The sequence below is a fragment of the Salmo trutta genome, chromosome 28, assembly GCF_901001165.1.
Source record: "Salmo trutta chromosome 28, fSalTru1.1, whole genome shotgun sequence".
Lineage (NCBI taxonomy): Eukaryota > Metazoa > Chordata > Actinopteri > Salmoniformes > Salmonidae > Salmo > Salmo trutta.
Window position 1 is genome coordinate 3126987 of NC_042984.1, and position 19814 is coordinate 3146800.

The following is a 19814-nucleotide window of genomic DNA, read 5'->3' on the forward strand; positions in this document are numbered from 1 at the left end:
TGTTGTTGTGATTCTACCAGGTTGTTGTTGTGATTCTACCAGGTTATTGTTGTTGTGATTCTACGTTGTTGTTATTATTCTACGTTGTTATGATTCTACCAGGTTGTTGTTGTGGTGAATCTACCAGGTTGTTGTTGTGATTCTACCAGGTTGTTGTTGTTGTGATGCTACCTTGTTGTTGTGATTCTACCAGGTTGTTGTTGTGATTCTACCAGGTTGTTGTTGTTGTGATGCTACCTTGTTGCTATGAATCTACCTTGTTGTTGTTGTTATGAATCTACCTTGTTGTTATGAATCTACGTTGTTGTTGTTATGAATCTACCTTGTTGTGATGATTCTACCTTGTTGTTGTGATGATTCTACCTTGTTGTTATTAATATTATGTTTCTACCAGGTGGTGCTGAAGGGTGCCCCCGGACAGCCCGGGACTATTTTACGGACCGTCCCCATGGGAGGAGTACGTCTCGTCTCCCCGGTTACTGTTTCCGGCGTCAAACCTAACGTCACCACCCTTGTCGTCAAGGGAACCACAGGTGAAAGGATGTTCAGTGAACCTCCGACAATAGCTTTGCTAGTCGGCGCGCTTAGCTTCCTCCTTTTGACTAGTTGTGTTCCCTAAAAGATTCGTTTTAGTGACGCGTTTAATCATCAACAGTCGGATGTATTGAACTAAATCCTTTAGCTAAATCATTTACTGTTTTTGAAGCATCAATCCCAATAGATTTAGCCTGGGTACCAGTCTGTTTAGCGCTAACGTTCCACTCGTTAACACACCTGGTGGAATGTTAGCACAAAACCGGTCTGGGTTTCAGGCTACCAATATACATAATCGATTAAATGTTGTCCCCTTTCCCCCTTTTAGGTGTGACAACGTTTGGTACGGTCACTGGGACAGTGTCTTCAAGCCTGGCGGGTGGAAGCGTTGCCACGGCTACCCCCATCACCACCCTGGGCACCATGACCACTCTGCCTGGACAGGTCACCGTCTCTGCGGCTCAGGTACAGTTCATGTAGAACAACGTAGGCTGCGTTTTTACACAGGCAGCCTAATTATTGGAAGAGGATCTGATCGGTTAAAAATAAATATCAGAATTGGGCTGTGTCGTCGGCGTCTTATCTGTCACGTTTTTTTTTTTTTTTTTTACGTCGGGAAAGTTGTTTGTGTTTGGTATAGATGCATCCGTCCTGTCATGTTGTCATGAATACTTGCAATGGGTTGAGTCCCATTTTTAAAAATTAGGCTGCTATGCTTGTCCTGCTGGCACATGCAGTGATACAGCTGGGAGACGGCTGTCTGTGAAATGCAGGACTTGCAGTGCTTCTCGTATGAACTGTGACTCTTTTCTGGTCAGACATGCCATCATGAAAAAACCTGTAGAAAACCCTCATACTTGGAATGATTCAATTGTCATTTGAAATATGTTTTATTTATTCAAATATGTATTTTATTTTTATTTTTATTGGCAAGATTGATTTGTATTGTAACTTGTTTTATTGACCTCTTCTGTGTGTTGGAAAATAAATGCTTACACAGCTTTAAAAAAAACAGTTTCTTTTAACTTCCTGATTGACTTCCTGATTGATCTCCTGTACTCGTTCTGTCCTTCCAGGCGGGAGCTCAACCCACTCAGGTGACCCTAATCACGACCCCCAGTGGTGTGGATGCTCAGCCTGTCCACGACCTCCCTGTCTCCATCCTGTCCTCCCCTACTTCCGCCGACCCCTCGTCCACCCAGCCCGAGGCAGGCGACCCAGGAACGGTAACCCTGGTCTGCTCAAACCCCCCCTGCGAGACCCACGAGACCGGCACTACCAATACCGCTACAACGGCCTCCGCTAACATGACTGGTAATGGTGGGGTGGAGAGGATGTGTACAAACCCGCCGTGTGAAACTCACGAGACCGGCACCACCAATACTCAAACGACGGCGTCCTCCAACATGGGCCAGGTACAGCAGGTGTGCACCAACCCGCCGTCAGAGACTCACGATACAGGTACCACCAACACCCAGACCATCGCCAGCTGTAACATGGGATCCAACCAGCAACAACAAGGTTCTAGTGTGACCAACAACACCAGCGGGTCTGATCCCCCGTCCTCTCCGTGCCCCTCCTCCTCTTCCTCCTCCGGAGCCGTCTCCCCTTCGTCTGTTTCTGGTACCAGCTCTGTGCCCGGGGTGCTACGACCCGAGACTCTGAGAACGGGGACCACCTACACCTCGACCACGGCACGCTCTAACATGGGTTCTGACAAGATGGGCATGACGCTCAGCTCCTCGTCCTCAGATAACCAGAGCAAGTCATCCAGCGCTGGTGGAGGAGGAGGATCCCCACTCACCTCTTCTGTCTGCTCCAGTCCACGTTGTGAAACACACCAGACAAGCCCCACTGAGACCGGAGCTGAAGTCAGCAGCAGCGCCACACAGGTCTGCTCCAATCCACCTTGTGAAACACACCAGATAAGCCCCACTGAGACCGGAGCTGAAGTCAGCAGCAGCGCCACACAGGTCTGCTCCAATCCACCTTGTGAAACACACCAGACTGGCACTACCACTACGTCGACGCAGGCCAACTCCAGTATGGGCAACGGGCAGACTACAGGGACAGTGCAAAAGGTGTGTTCCAATCCGCCGTGTGAAACACACGAGACCGGCACCACCAACACCCCGTCTCAGACTACGTCCAACCTGGCGGGGACGGGAACAGGCACGGTCCAGAGAGTGTGTTCCAATCCGCCGTGTGAAACACACGAGACCGGCACCACCAACACCCCGTCTCAGACTACGTCCAACCTGGCGGGGACGGGAACAGGCACGGTCCAGAGAGTGTGTTCCAATCCGCCGTGTGAAACACACGAGACCGGCACCACCAACACGGCTACTACAGGTGGGAGTTACTGCTATCTATCTATCGTGACTGTCTTTAACCCATTCTGTTCTCATAGGTGTTTTAGGGAGGATTTGTTTTCAGACACAGATTAAGTCTGGTCTGAGACTTAAAAAAAAAAAAAAAATCTACTCAAAAGTGAATCTCCAGAAGGATTAGATTTAATTTAGATCTGGGGGAAATTGTCCCTTTAGACTCCTTCTACACAGGCCTACATATTCTGATATTTTGCCCAATTTTTTGTGGAAAAAGGGTTGATCCAAAAGTCCAAAGATCAGAATTGGCCTGCGTGTATAAACACAGCCTTAGTGTTTTAAAACAGAAGATTAAGATGTTAGTAATATTTTCTCCTACCTACATACAGGATGTTTTGGTCTCCGTGTCGGGATGTTTTGGTCTCCATGTCGGGATGTTTTGGTCTCCGTGTCGGGATGTTTTGGTTCGGGATGTTTTGGTCTCCGTGTCGGGATGTTTTGGTTCGGGATGTTTTGGTCTCCGTGTCTGGATGTTTTGGTGTCCGTGTCGGGATGTTTTGGTGTCCGTGTCGGGATGTTTTGGTGTCCGTGTCGGGATGTTTTGGTGTCCGTGTCGGGATGTTTTGGTGTCCGTGTCGGGATGTTTTGGTCTCCGTGTCGGGACGTTTTGGTCTCCGTGTCGGGACGTTTTGGTCTCCGTGTCGGGACGTTTTGGTCTCCGTGTCGGGACGTTTTGGTCTCCGTGTCGGGACGTTTTGGTCTCCGTGTCGGGACGTTTTGGTCTCCGTGTCGGGACGTTTTGGTTCGGGATGTTTTGGTCTCCGTGTCGGGACGTTTTGGTCTCCGTGTCGGGACGTTTTGGTTCGGGATGTTTTGGTCTCCGTGTCGGGATGTTTTGGTCTCCGTGTCGGGATGTTTTGGTTCGGGATGTTTTGGTGTCCGTGTCGGGATGTTTTGGTGTCCGTGTCGGGATGTTTTGGTGTCCGTGTCGGGATGTTTTGGTCTCCGTGTCGGGATGTTTTGGTCTCCGTGTCGGGACGTTTTGGTCTCCGTGTCGGGATGTTTTGGTCTCCGTGTCGGGACGTTTTGGTTCGGGATGTTTTGGTCTCCGTGTCGGGATGTTTTGGTCTCCGTGTCGGGATGTTTTGGTCTCCGTGTCGGGATGTTTTGGTTCGGGATGTTTTGGTCTCCGTGTCGGGATGTTTTGGTTCGGGATGTTTTGGTCTCCGTGTCGGGATGTTTTGGTTCGGGATGTTTTGGTCTCCGTGTCGGGACGTTTTGGTCTCCGTGTCGGGACGTTTTGGTCTCCGTGTCGGGACGTTTTGGTTCGGGACGTTTTGGTCTCCGTGTCGGGATGTTTTGGTCTCCGTGTCGGGATGTTTTGGTCTCCGTGTCGGGATGTTTTGGTTCGGGATGTTTTGGTCTCCGTGTCGGGATGTTTTGGTTCGGGATGTTTTGGTCTCCGTGTCGGGATGTTTTGGTTCGGGATGTTTTGGTCTCCGTGTCGGGATGTTTTGGTCTCCGTGTCGGGATGTTTTTGTTCGGGACGTTTTGGTTCGGGACGTTTTGGTCTCCGTGTCGGGACGTTTTGGTCTCCGTGTCGGGACGTTTTGGTCTCCGTGTCGGGACGTTTTGGTCTCCGTGTCGGGACGTTTTGGTCTCGGTGTCGGGACGTTTTGGTTCGGGATGTTTTGGTCACCGTGTCGGGACGTTTTGGTTCGGGACGTTTTGGTCTCCGTGTCGGGATGTTTTGGTCTCCGTGTCGGGACGTTTTGGTCTCCGTGTCGGGACGTTTTGGTCTCCGTGTCGGGACGTTTTGGTCTCCGTGTCGGGACGTTTTGGTCTCCGTGTCGGGACGTTTTGGTCTCCGTGTTGGGACGTTTTGGTCTCGGTGTCGGGACGTTTTGGTTCGGGATGTTTTGGTCACCGTGTCGGGACGTTTTGGTCGGGAGGTTTTGGTTCGGGACGTTTTGGTCTCCGTGTCGGGACGTTTTGGTCTCCGTGTCGGGACGTTTTGGTCTCCGTGTCGGGACGTTTTGGTCTCCGTGTCGGGACGTTTTGGTCTCCGTGTCGGGACGTTTTGGTCTCCGTGTCGGGACGTTTTGGTCTCGGTGTCGGGACGTTTTGGTCTCGGTGTCGGGACGTTTTGGTCTCGGTGTCGGGACGTTTTTGTCGGGATGTTTTGGTCTTAATTGTGTGACGTCTCTCCTCCCTCCAGCCCAGCCTGGTGACTCGACACAGGGAGACAACGGAACTACAGAGGCTCCCTCGTCGTCCTCGGTAACCACAGAGTCCAGCGCCGTGGTGGCGTCTGGTCGAGCAGTTACCACGGTTACCCAGTCCACACCCACACCTGGACCCTCCGTACCTGTAAGGGCCACACACACACACACACACACAAGGCTCTTATAGTGTCTACTCTCTTGTGGTTAGCTGGTTCAGATAGTCACTGCAGTACGGCATGTTTATTTTTGGGATCATTTTACTTTTGGCCATTCAACCCTTTTCTGTCCCCGACCCCCTTTACTGTCCCCGACCCTTCCTTCCACCAGGAGATCTCGTCGATGTCTGGGTCGTCTGAGGCGATGGTGGCGGCATGTATAGAGGGAGAGGAGGCCATGCAGACCGACTGTCTCCCAGAGGGCACGGTGAGGGTCGTGACCCTGGAGGAGGCTGCTGCAGCTGGGATACAGGTCCATGTGGAGGGCATGGAGGAACAGAACCAGGGGGAGCAGGAGGTACAATACATAGTTATTTTTATATATATATATATATAATTACCTGTCAAACGTTTGGACACACCTGCTCATTCCAGGGTTTTTCTTTATTTTTACTAATTTCTACATTGTAGATTAACCTGTCTGGCGCATGTGGGACGAATTCGTCCCACCTACGTAACAGCCACTTCAATCCAGTGGCGCGATTTTTGAATCGTTTGAAATACTATTACTTCAATTTCTCAAACATATGACTATTTTACAGCTATTTAAAGACAAGAATCTCGTTAATCTAACCACACTGTCCAATTTCAAAAAGGCTTTACAACGAAAGCAAAACATTAGATTATGTCAGGAGAGTACCCAGCCAGAAATAATCAGACACCCATTTTTCAAGCTAGCATATCATGTCACATAAACCCAAACCACAGCTAAATGCAGCACTAACCTTTTATGATCTTCATCAGATGACACACCTAGGACATTATGTTATACAATACATGCATGTCTGTTCAATCAAGTTCATATTTATATCAAAAAACAGCTTTTTACATTAGCATGTGACGTTCAGAAAAAGCATACCCCCCGCAAACTTCCGGGGTATTTACTAACAGTTTGCTAAATTACTCACGATAAACGTTCACAAAAAGCATAACAATTATTTTAAGAATTATAGATATATTACTCCTCTATACACTCGATATGTCCGATTTTAAAATAGCTTTTCGGATGAAGCACATTTTTCAATATTCTAAGTACATAGGCCAGCCATCACGGGCTAGCTATTTAGACACCCGGCAAGATTAGCCTTCATCAAAATCACATTTCCTATAAGAAAAATGTTATTACCTTTCTTGTTCTTCGTCAGAATGCACTCACAGGACTTGTACTTCAATAACAAATGTTGGTTTGGTCCAAAATAATCCATCGTTATGTTCCAACAGCGGCGTTGTGTTCGTGAGTTCTAGACACTATCAGAATACTAAATCACGGTCACGAGCATTGCGCATGGCGTGACAAAAAATGTCTAAATATTCCATTACCGTACTTCGAAGCATGTCAACCGCTGTTTAAAACCAATTTTTATGCCATTTATCTCGTAGAAAAGCGATAATATTCCGACCGGGAATCTGCAATGAGCCTAAACAGCCGACTGAAATTTTTCCACGGGGGCGAATCGTGCACGCGCCTCATTGCATTGACACCTAATCGGACACTTGGAAAAGGCGATAATGTGTTTCAGCCAGAGGCCGCCTCGTCATCATTCCTGTTTTTCCCGGGTTCTGAGAGCCTATTGGAGCCCTAGGAATTGTCACGTTACAGCTAAGATCCTTACTCTTCAATAAACAGATGCAAGACGCACGACTCCTTGTCAGACAGGGTACTTCCTGCATGAAACCTTGTCAGGTTTTTGCCTGCCATAGGAGTTCTGTTATACTCACAGACACCATTCAAACAGTTTTAGAAACTTTAGGGTGTTTTCTATCCAAACCTGAACAATAATATGCATATTCTAGCTTCTGAGTTGGTGTAGGAGGCAGTTAAAAATGGGAACATATTTTTTCCAAAATTCTCAATGCTGCCCCCTAGCCCCAACAGGTTAATAGTGAAGACATCAAAACTATGAAATAACACATATGGAATCATGTAGTAACTAAAAAAGTGTTAAAATAAATTTTGATTTGTTTTATATTTGAGTTTCTTCAAAGTAGCCCTTTGCCTTGACAGCTTTGCACACTCTTGGCATTCTCTCAACCAGCTTCATGAGGTAGTCACCTGGAATGCATTTCAATTAACAGGTGTGCCTTGTCTTTCCTTAATGCATTTGAGCCAATCAGTTGTGTTGTGACAAGATAGGGGGTGGTCTATAGAAGAATCCCTTTTTGGTAAAAGACCAAGTCCATATTTTGACAAGAACATCTCAAATAAGCAATGAGAAATGACAGTCCATCATTACTTTAAGACATGAAGGTCAGTCAATACGGAACATTTCAAGAACTTTGAAGAAGTGCAGTCGCAAAAACTTTCAAGGGCTATAATGAAACTGGCTCTCATGAGGACCGCCACAGGAATGGAAGACCCAGAGTTACCTCTGCTGCAGAGGACAAGTTCATTAGAGTTACCAGCCTCAGAAATTGCAGCCCAAAATAAATGTTTCACAGAGTTCAAGTAACAGACACATCTAAACATCAACTGTTCAGAAGAGACTGTGTGAATCAGGCCTTCATGGTTGATTGCGGCAAAGAAACCACTACTAAAGGACACCAATAAGAAGAGACTTGCTTGGGCCAAGAAATATGAGCAATGGATATTAGACCGGTGGAAATCTGTCCTTTGGTCCACTTTTTTTGTTCCAACCTCTGTCTTTGTGGCACGCATAGTATGTCAACAGATGATCTCCGCATGCGTGGTTCCCATCGTGAAGCATGGAGGAGGAGGTGTGATGGTGTGGGGTGCTTTGCTGGTGACACATTTAGAATTCAAGGCACACTTAACCAGCTTGGCTACCACAGCATTCTGCAGTGATACGCCATCCCATCTGGTTTGGGCTTAGTGGGACGATCATTTGTTTTTCAACAGGACAATGACCCAACACACCACGCTGTGTAAGGGCTATTTGACCAAGAAGGAGAGTGATGGAGTGCTGCATCAGATGACCTGGCCTCCACAATCACCCAACCTCAACCCAATTGGGATGGTTTGGGATGAGATGGACCGCAGAGTGAAGGAAAAGCAGACAACAAGTGCTCAGCATATGTGGGAACTCCTTCAAGATTGTTGGAAAAGCATTCCAGGTGAAGCTGGTTGAGAGAATGCCAAGAGCGTGCAAAGCTGTCATCAAGGCAAAGGGTGGCTACTTTGAAGAATCGCAAATATAAAATATATTTTGATTTGTTTAACACTTTTTTTTTTTTTTTTTGGTTACTACATGATTCCATATGTGTTTATTACATAGTTTTGATGTCTTCACTATTATTCTACAATGTAGACAAGTTTACAAATAAAGAAAACCCCTTTTGAATGAGTAGCTGTGTCCAAACTTTTGACTGGTACTGTGTATATACATACAGTGCAACACACACTCACAGAAGGGGACCACCATCCCACAGGGCCACTGTCATGTCTTGGGAAAAGGCCACAGAATGAAACGCTGTTTACTCCTAGCAACACATGAGCGACTGAATTGTGTGTGCGAAACAAAACATTTTTAGTAACATTGGGGGGGAAAAAAATATATTTTTTCATTCTTTTCTTCTTTGCCTCTAGGGCCTGCCTGCGGAGCTGATGTCTGAAGGTGGCTCGGGGGGCCAGCAGACCCTGATGGTGACAGGTTTAACCCCCGAGGAGCTGGCTGTTACCGCTGCTGCCGAGGAGGCGGCACAACACGCTGCTGCCGAGGAGGCTAACGCCCAGGCCATGGCCATACAGGCTGTCCTGCAGGCCGCACAGCACGCTGTCATGAGTGAGTAGAGACACACACACACACACACACAGCCCTGGTCCTGGTCATACAGGCTGTACTACAGACTACACAGACAACACTGGTCCTGGTCATACAGGCTGTACTATAGACTACACAGACAGTCCTGGTCCTGGTCATACAGGCTGTACTACAGACTACACAGACAGTCCTGGTCATACAGGCTGTACTACAGACTACACAGACAGCCCTCGTCCTGGTCATACAGGCTGTACTACAGACAGTCCTGGTCCTGGTCATACAGGCTGTACAACAGACTACACAGACAGTCCTCGTCCTGGTCATACAGGCTGTACTACAGACTACACAGAGAGTCCTCGTCCTGGTCATACAGGCTGTACTACAGACTACACACACAGCCCTGGTCCTGGTCATACAGGCTGTACTACAGACTACACAGACAGCCCTGGTCCTGGTCATACAGGCTGTACTACAGACTACACAGACAGTCCTGGTCATACAGGCTGTACTATAGACTACACAGACAGCCCTCGTCCTGGTCATACAGGCTGTACTACAGACTACACAGACAGCCCTGGTCCTGGTCATACAGGCTGTACTACAGACTACACAGACAGTCCTCGTCCTGGTCATACAGGCTGTACTACAGACTACACAGACAGTCCTGGTCCTGGTCATACAGGCTGTACTACAGACTACACAAACAGCCCTCGTCCTGGTCATACAGGCTGTACTACAGACTACACAGACAGCCCTGGTCCTGGTCATACAGGCTGTACTACAGACTACACAGACAGCCCTGGTCCTGGTCATACAGGCTGTACTACAGACAGTCCTGGTCCTGGTCATACAGGCTGTACTACAGACTACACAGACAGCCCTGGTCCTGGTCATACAGGCTGTACTACAGACTACACAGAGAGTCCTCGTCCTGGTCATACAGGCTGTACTACAGACTACACAGACAGTCCTGGTCATACTGTAGATCAGGTATTCCCAAACTGGGGTACGGGTACCCACAATGCTGTCGGGGGTACGCCAAATAAAAATGTGATGCACGTTAAAAAAAAATATATATATATATATATATAACTGTCCATTTATATTTTCCAATGGGGCTGTACATTTGGGTGAGTTTTTCTCTCTCTTGTCTGAGTAGCCTCGTTTCACTGCCAAAAATAAAATGAAACCATCTAGTGTTCAGCGAAATAACAACACAATGTCAAATACAGATAGCCTAGTCACATAATTAACATCCAATCACATTAACCATTACTCTCTCTTACTCTCTCGTATTCTACTAACGGTACCGTATGTAGCCAAACGTAGCTGCTGCTCATGTTGGTATCTGTACTGATGGAGCAAACGCCATGACAGGGAGACATAGTGGAGTGGTAACGCGCGTGCAAGCAGTTGCTCCCGACGCCACTTGGGTTCACTGCAGCATCCACCGAGAGGCTCTTGCTGCCAAGGGAATGCCTGACAGCTTGAAAGACGTTTTGGACACTACAGTGAAAATGGTTAACTTTGTTAAAGCAAGGCCCCTGAACTCTTGTGTGTTTTCTGCATTATGCAATGATATGGGGCAGCGACTTATGTTACGCTTTTACAACATACATAAGAGCACTGGTTATCAAGGGGCAAAGTATTGACAAGTTTTATTTTTGAATTGAGAGACGAGCTTAAAGTTTTCTTTACTGACCATAATGTTCACTTGTCTGACCGCTTGCATGATGACAAGTTTCTCACGCGACTAGCCTATTTCTCGACTGAATGATCTTAATCTAGGATTACAGGGACTCTCCGCAACTTTTAACCTTTATTTAACTAGGCAAGTCAGGTAGGAACAAATTCTTATTTACAATGATGGCCTAGGAACAGTGGGTTAACTGCCCTGTTCAGGGGCAGAACGATAGATTTTTACCTTGTCAGCTCGGGGATTCGATCCAGCAACCTTTCGGTTACTTGCCCAATGCTCTAACCACTAGGCTACCCTGCCGCCCCACATTGAACTATGTTCAATGTGCGGGACAAAATTGAGGTTATGATTTAATAAGTTGGAGGTTCTGTGAAAATTTAATCAGAAGCCACTGCCAGATTTCTGGATTGGGCTGCGCTCAGAGTATCCTGCCTTGGCAAATCGCGCTGTTAAGACACTGATGCCCTTTGCAACCACGTACCTATGTGAGAGTGGATTCTCGGCCCTCATTAGCATGAAAACTAAATACAGGCACAGGCTGTGTGTGGAAAATGGTTTAAGACTGAGACTCTCTCCAATACAACCCAACATTGCAGAGTTATGTGCATCCTTTCAAGCACACCCTTCTCATTAACCTGTGGTGAGTTATTCACCATTTTCTAAGAACAAATAAGGTTTTATATGTAAAATGGTTAAATAAAGAGCTAAATTATTATTATGGCCGTAGACGGACACGACAGGAACTGGGGGACGGCCGTAGACGGACACGACAGGAACTGGGGGACGGCCGTAGACGGACACGACAGGAACTGGGGGACGGCCGTAGACGGACACGACAGGAACGGGGGGACGGCCGTAGACGGACACGACAGGAACTGGGGGACGGCCGTAGACGGACACGACAGGAACTGGGGGACGGCCGTAGACGGACACGACAGGAACTGGGGGACGGCCGTAGACGGACACGACAGGAACTGGGGGACGGCCGTAGACGGACACGACAGGAACTGGGGGACGGCCGTAGACGGACACGACAGGAACTGGGGGACGGACACGACAGGAACTGGGGGACGGCCGTAGACGGACACGACAGGAACTGGGGGACGGCCGTAGACGGACACGACAGGAACTGGGGGACGGCCGTAGACGGACACGACAGGAACTGGGGGACGGCCGCAGACGGGACCTGGGGGACGGCCGCAGACGGGACCTGGGGGACGGCCGCAGACGGGAACTGGGGGACGGCCGTAGACGGGAACTGGGGGACGGCCGAACTGGGGGACGGCCGTAGACGGACACCACAGGAACTGGGGGACGGCCGTAGACGGACACCACAGGAACTGGGGGGCGGCCGTAGACGGACACCACAGGAACTGGGGGGCGGCCGTAGACGGGAACTGGGGGGCGGCCGTAGACGGGAACTGGGGGGCGGCCGTAGACGGGAACTGGGGGGCGGCCGTAGACGGGAACTGGGGGGCGGCCGTAGACGGGAACTGGGGGGCGGCCGTAGACGGGAACTGGGGGGCGGCCGTAGACGGGAACTGGGGGGCGGCCGTAGACGGGAACTGGGGGACGGCCGTAGACGGACACGACGGGAACTGGGGGACGGCCGTAGACGGACACGACGGGAACTGGGGGACGGCCGTAGACGGACACGACGGGAACTGGGGGACGGCCGTAGACGGACACGACGGGAACTGGGGGACGGCCGTAGACGGGAACTGGGGGACGGCCGTAGACGGGAACTGGGGGACGGCCGTAGACGGGAACTGGGGGACGGCCGTAGACGGGAACTGGGGGACGGCCGTAGACGGGAACTGGGGGACGGCCGTAGACGGACACGACAGGAACTTGGTGGCGGCCGTAGACGGACACGACAGGAACTGGGGGACGGCCGTAGACGGACACGACAGGAACTTGGTGGCGGCCGTAGACGGACACGACAGGAACTTGGTGGCGGCTGTAGACGGGAACTGGGTGACGGCTGTAGACGGACACCACAGGAACTGGGGGACGGACACGACAGGAACTGGGTGACGGCCGTAGACGGGAACTGGGTGACGGCCGTAGACGGGAACTGGGTGACGGCCGTAGACGGACACGACAGGAACTGGGGGACGGCCGTAGACGGACACGACAGGAACTTGGTGGCGGCCGTAGACGGACACGACAGGAACTTGGTGGCGGCTGTAGACGGGAACTGGGTGACGGCTGTAGACGGACACCACAGGAACTGGGGGACGGACACGACAGGAACTGGGTGACGGCCGTAGACGGGAACTGGGTGACGGCCGTAGACGGGAACTGGGTGACGGCCGTAGACGGACACGACAGGAACTGGGTGACGGCTATAGACAGGCGGACGCGGACCAGGCGGCGGGCGTGCGGACCAGGCGGCGGGCGTGCGGACGCGGACCAGGCGGCGGGCGTGCGGACGCGGACCAGGCGGCGGGCGTGCGGACGCTGACCAGGCGGCTAGCGTAATGGTATTTGGTTAAAATGCTGCTAGCGTTACGTGGTACTGCAATGTCGCGCGCAACAAACTGATTTTCCAGATTCAATGTTCATTTATACTCCCGTTTTAGTAGTGTCTGCTCTGCGCATAATTCCATGAGTTGAAACATAAAATGGTATCGGTAGTCAGTTGAACATCTCTTTTAGAGTAAATAAAATGTCTCAATGCATTGCAGTTCAATATGACTGATTTTTCTGTTGGACCGAACCTCAAATGCAAATGGTGAGTTGAAACCGCTTGTCAGAGGAATGTGATCTCATCTTTGGTGTGTGTGTGTGTGTGTGTGTGTGTGTGTGTGTGTCTACATTGGAAGGTACAGCCTATAGTCATTGCACAGAAGGAGATGATGCCAAAATGAGAACAAGCAGACTTAACTCGTTAAAATAAAATAAAAAATATTCCTGCAGTACTGGCCTTTGGAATATCGTGCAAAAACATACATTCGCATTAATAGATTTATCACCCAGCCCTAGTTAGTAGTTTGGTAGATTGTAACAAGTCTCCCCCCCCCCCCCCCCCTCCTCCAGATGAAGGAGACAGTGGCCAGGAGGGCCAGCATCAAACCACCACCATCCCCATTGTGTTGACTCAGGCTGAACTGGCAGCCCTGGTTCAACAACAACAGCAGCTACAGGAAGCCCAGGCCCTGGCTCAGGCGGCGGCGGCAGCAGCAGCAGCAGCACAGCACAACCAGGTCAGTCCACTGTTTGTTTTGCTTTCTTCATCTGTCTGTCTGAACTGTCTGTCTTCGTTTCATTTTCAAGATGATTTTCGATGCGTATCTAGGTATGTAGACTCTTGAACCATACCTTTTTAATTTGAAACGATTCAGAGAGATTGTTTGATTAGAGGAACGGTTCGATTCACTAAAGTTTGTTACGTAAACACATTCATTTTCCATTCTAAGATATAGCTAGCTAGATAGCTAGCTAGATAGCTAGCTAGATAGCTAGCTAGATAGCTAGCTAGCACGGCAATGGATGTCACCCCTCATCATGGAATGGTTTTAAACCATTTGGAAGTTGACGGACTTGAATGAGCTTCTCTTACAGTTCGTCATAGTCATTTAGCAGGCGCTCTTATCTAGAGACGTAATTACTGCGTTCGTCGTACATGTCTATAAGCCGCAGGTACCTACCGGTACATTGAAACAAATTAACTTTACACAGGCTTTAACGAAACACGGCTTGTAACAAAAATAAATAGGCTTTAACGAAACACGGCTTGTAACAAAAATAAATAGGCTTTAACAAAACACGGCTTGTAACAAAAAATTAGCAGTAAGCTTTAGTTGTCTTTTTGAACTGAGTCAATTCCTCACGCTGCTGTTTCCAACGTCTTATCAGCGACTCATTAAGACCAAGCTCCCGTGCAGCAGCTCTATTTCCTTTTCCAACAGCCAGATCAATCGCCTTCAACTTGAAAGCTGCATCATATGCATTTCTCCGTGTCTTTGCCATGATGAGGGTGACAAAATGACTACCGTAATCAGAATGATGGGAAGTTTGAGAGCGCTCAATTTAATCTAAACAGTAAACCAAAAAGTTGTTTGACCTTAACCCGTTCGGCAATTTCATTGGTCTAATGAAAGCTTCATGCCGGCAAAAAACTGAGCACGTCACAGAATGTGTTTTTTGGGAGAAAAAAAATTTGAAAGCGGGAAAAATCCATATTACCCGCGTCATTGTTTAAGCCGCGAGGTTCAAAGCCTGGGAAAAAAAAGTTGCGGCTTATAGTCCGGAATTTACGGTACTGCGTTCGTCGTAGTCATTTAGCAGGCGCTCTTATCTAGACGTAATTACTGCCTTCGTCGTAAGATAGCTAGGTGACACGACGCATTACAATCATATCAAGTACATTTTCTCTCAAAGTATTACTCAGCAACATCAGTGCTAGTAGGTAGTGGTGGTGGGGAGGTAGTGGTGGTGGGGAGGTAGTGGTGGTGGGGAGGTAGTGGTGGTGGGGAGGTGGTAGAGGTGGTGGGTTGCCAGGACAGAGAAGAGTTTTGACTGGGCTGAGCGGGAGCTGCCCTGCTATAGGGGTGGGAGGATCAAGAGACCAGAGGTGGCAGAACGGAGTGCAAGGGTTGGGATGTAGGGTTTGAGCATAGCCCCTTAACCTCTCTGGGGTATGTGGGACGATTTCGTCCCACCTACGTAACAGCCACTTCAATCCAGTGGCGCGATTTTTGAATCGTTAGAAATGCTATAACTTCAATTTCTCAAACATATGACTATTTCACAGCTATTTAAAGACAAGAATCTCGTTAATCTAACCCCACTGTCCGATTTCAAAAAGGCTTTACAACAAAAGCAAAACATTAGATTATGTTAGCAGAGTACCCAGCCAGAAAAAAATCTGACACCCATTTTTCAAGCTAGCATATCATGTCACATAAACCCAAACCACAGCTAAATGCAGCACTAACCTTTTATGATCTTCATCAGATGACACACCTAGGACATTGTGTTATACAATACATGCATGTCTGTTCAATCAAGTTCATATTTATATCAAAAACCAGCTTTTTACATTAGCATGTGACGTTCAGAAAAAGCATAACCACCGCAAACTTCCGGTGAATTTACTAACAGTTTGCTAAATTACTCACGATAAACGTTCACAAAAAGCATAACAATTATTTTAAGAATTATAGATACATTACCCCTCTATGCACTCGATATGTCCGATTTTAAAATAGCTTTTCGGATGAAGCACATTTTGCAATAATCTAAGTACATAGCCCGGCATTACAGGGCTAGCTATTTAGATACCCACCCAGTTCAGCCTCCACCAAAATCACATTTCCTATAAGAAAAATGTTCTTACCTTGCTTGTTCTTCATCAGAATACACTGCCAGGACTTCTACTTCAATAACAAATGTTGGTTTGGTCCCAAATAATCCATCGTTATATTCCAACAGCGACGTTTTGTTCGTGAGTTCTAGACACTATCAGAATGCTTCCTCACGGTCCCGCGCATGGCGCGTTGGCTTGTCAAAAATGTCTAAATATTCCATTACCGTACTTCGAAGCATGTCAACCGCTGTTTAAAACCAATTTTTATGCCATTTATGTCGTAGAGAAGTGTTAATATTCCGACCGGGAGTATGCATTGAGCCTAAACAGCCGAATAAAATTTCTCCTCAGAAGCGACTCATGCACGCGCATCATTGAAAGGTCCTCCGAGCAGCCACTTACAAAAGGCGATAATATGTTTCAACCTGAGGCTCCCTCGTAAACCTTCAGGGTTTTCGCGGGCTCTGAGAGCCTATTGGAGCCCTGGGAATTGTCACGTTACAGCTAAGATCCTTACTTTTCAATAAAAAGAGGTAAGACGCACGACTCCTTGTCAGACAGGGTACTTCCTGCTTGAAGCCTTGTCAGGTTTTTGCCTGCCATAGGAGTTCTGTTATACTCACAGACACCATTCAAACAGTTTTAGAAAATTCAGAGTGTTTTCTATCCAAACCTGAACAATAATATGCATATTCTAGCTTCTGAGTTGGTGTAGGAGGCAGTTAAAAATGGGAACATATTTTTTCCAAAATTCTCAATACTGCCCCCTACCCCAAACAGGTTAAGGAGGGGCAGTTCCCCTTGCTGCTCCATTGGCAAGCACCTGGGTCTCCATAGGCAAGGGTCTTGAAGATGATGCAATCTTCGACTGGAAGCCAGTGGAGGGTGCGCAGGAGCCAGGTGATATGGTAGAGCTTATGAAGGTTGAACACCAGGCGGGCTGCTGCTTTCTGGATAAATTGAAGGGGTTTGATGACACAAGAGGGGAACTGGGCGAACAGAGACTTGCAGTAGCCCAGACAGGAGATTACAAATTCCTGGATTAGGACCTGCGTCACTTCCTGTGTGAGGAAAAGGTTGTACCCTACGGACGTTGTAGAGCATGAACCTGCAGGAGCGAGTCACTGCTTTCATGTTTACGGAGAACGACAGGGTGTGGTCCAGGGTCACATCAAGGTTCTTTGCACTCTGGGAGGGCGACACCGTGGAGTTGTCAACCGTGATGGAGAGGTCTTGGAGCGGACAGGCCTTCCCTGGGAGGAAGAACAGCTCGGTTTTGTTGAGGTGGTGGGGCCGACATCCAAGCTGAGCTATCTGCCTGGCGCACAGAGATGCGTGTCGCCACCGCGGTGTCAGAAGGGGGGAAGGAGACGAGTAGTTGAGTGTCATCCTCTTAGCAGTGATAGGAGAGACCATGTGAGGATATGACAGTTGAGTGATTTGGTGTATAGAGAGAAGAGGAGAGGTCCATCCTCATAGCAGTGATAGGAGAGACCATGTGAGGATATGACGGAGCCTGGTGACTTGGTGTATAGAGAGAAGAGGAGAGGGTCTAGAACTGAACCCTGGGGGACACCAGTAATGAGAGTATATGATGCAAGAACAGATCCTCTCCACGCCACCTGGTAGGAGAGACCTGCCAGGTATGATGCAATCCAGGAGTGTGCAGAGCCTGAGACCCCCAACTGCTTCAACCATGCAGTGAAGGGTAGCAAACGTGATTGCTGTCTTCGTTATGAAATAATCAACTTTACCCTGTATATCTAAAAAAATAAAAATGCAACGGTGTGTCAGATTTCAAAAAAGCTTTACGGGAAAAGCACACCATGCGATAATCTGAGTACAGCGCTCAGCCAGCAAAACAAGCCATACAGATACCCGCCATGTTGGAGTCAACAGAAGTCAGAAATAGCATTATAAATATTCACTTACCTTTGATCTTCATCGGAATGCACTCCCAGGGATCCCAGTTCCACAATAAATGTTCATTTTTGTTTCGATAAAGTCCATATTTATGTCCAAATTCCTCCTTTTTGTTCGAGTTCAGTTCACTCACTATTCCAAATGCAGAAGGCGCTTGCACTAAGTCCAGACGAAATGTCAAAGTTGCATTAGTTTGTAGAAACATGTCAAACGATGTGTAGAATCAATCTTTAGGATGTTTTTATCATACATCTTCAATAATATTCCAACCGGACAATTCCTTTGTCTTCAGAAATGAAAAGGAACTCGGCTCGCTCTCACGGCCGCTCGCATGACTGAGCTCATGCCATTTTTCCAGACACCTGATTCCAATAGCTCTTATTCTCTCCCCATTCACAGTAGAAGCCTGAAACAACGTTCTAAAGACTGTTGACATCTAGTGGAAGCCTTAGGAAGTGCAATCTGACCCCACAGACACTGTATATTGGATAGGCAATCACTTGAAAAACTACAAACCTCAGATTTCCCACTTCCTGGTTGGATTTTTCTCAGCTTTTTGCCTGCCATATGAGTTCTGTTATACTCACAGACATCATTCAAACAGTTTTAGAAACTTCAGTGGTTTCTATCCAAATCTACTAATAATATGCATATCCTAGCTTCTGGGCCTGAGTAGCAGGCAGTTTACTCTGGGCACCTTATTCATCCAAGCTACTCAATACTGCCCCCAGATCCCAAAGAAGTTAATTAAGTAGAAACCAGCATAAGAAGGGCTGTAGCAAGCTCCCAGTTAAGTAGAAACCAGTATAAGGACTGTATAAAGCTCCCAATTGCATGTTTAGATTGACACTGGAGGAGAGGACACCTTTGTCAGAAAATGTCGTTTTTTTTGGATGGTAGAAAGAAAGTAATTTCAGATGGAAAAAAATATGAACCAGTGATTCGGAACGTTTTAATTGATTTTGAGACCGATGCATGTAACATTTGGGTCAGTTTGGGGTCCCGCATTTGAACCGGGGGACCAATGCGTGTCGGTGAAGCGTTGCGTATTAAATCTATAAATCGATTGGTTTTGGTGTTCTCTCTTTTTCTTCTGTTTAGCACTTTGAACAGATTTTTTTTTAAAGAAATGTGCTATATAAATGAAGTTTGATTTGACCCAGCCCACCGAGGGCCTGGCCCCAGCAGACAGCCTGAACGACCCAGCATCAGAGAGTAACGGCCAGGAGCTGGCTGCAGCAGTGACCCAGGCTGTGGCCCGGCTAGCCCCGACCTGCACCATGGTGGTGACAAACCCGGCTAAGAGTCAGCCCATGATGGTGGCCAGCCCGGCTAAGACTCAGCCCATGATGGTGGCCAGCCCGGCTAAGACTCAGCCCATGATGGTGGCCAGCCCGGCTAAGACTCAGCCCATGATGGTGGCCAGCCCGGCTAAGACTCAGCCCATGATGGTGGCCAGCCCGGCTAAGACTCAGCCCATGATGGTGGCCAGCACAGCTAAGACTCAGACCATGATGGTGGCCAGCCCAGCTAAAATGCAGGCAGCTGCGACCCTGGCAGAGGTGGCTAACGGCATAGAGTCTGCTGCAGGGGTGAGTGGACTGAACCTTGTCAGAATTTCTGTCATCTGTTGATTGATTGTTAGATGTCTCGGATTTATGTTCACCTCTTGAGATTTACTGTCTGAATAAATAGAATATTTTGTCAAAAAATAAAATATTTTTGACCCTATTTCCAGAGATAGATGTTAAAGGATGTTTATTACCTTGTCTTGTAATCCTCCAGATTATTACCTTGTCTTTTAATCCTCCAGATTATTACCTTGTCTTTTAATCCTCCAGATTATTACCTTGTCTTT

At 48.1% G+C, this 19814-nt stretch overlaps 1 protein-coding gene across 5 annotated transcripts in view; it reads left to right on the forward strand.

Annotated features, from left to right (window-relative positions):
- The window catches only part of hcfc1b (host cell factor C1b), a 62224-nt gene that overhangs the window by 35700 nt on the left and 6710 nt on the right, over window positions 1-19814 (forward strand). For 4 of the 5 annotated variants that reach the window (XM_029718321.1, XM_029718323.1, XM_029718322.1 and 1 more), the window contains 8 exons: window positions 395-533; window positions 863-999; window positions 1611-2886; window positions 5080-5231; window positions 5414-5599; window positions 8846-9041; window positions 13762-13928; window positions 19120-19548. In XM_029718321.1, coding sequence (XP_029574181.1) covers window positions 395-533; window positions 863-999; window positions 1611-2886; window positions 5080-5231; window positions 5414-5599; window positions 8846-9041; window positions 13762-13928; window positions 19120-19548 — 2682 coding nt within the window. The remainder of the gene's footprint in view (window positions 1-394; window positions 534-862; window positions 1000-1610; window positions 2887-5079; window positions 5232-5413; window positions 5600-8845; window positions 9042-13761; window positions 13929-19119; window positions 19549-19814) is intronic. The other variant, XM_029718324.1, reaches the window with a different exon arrangement.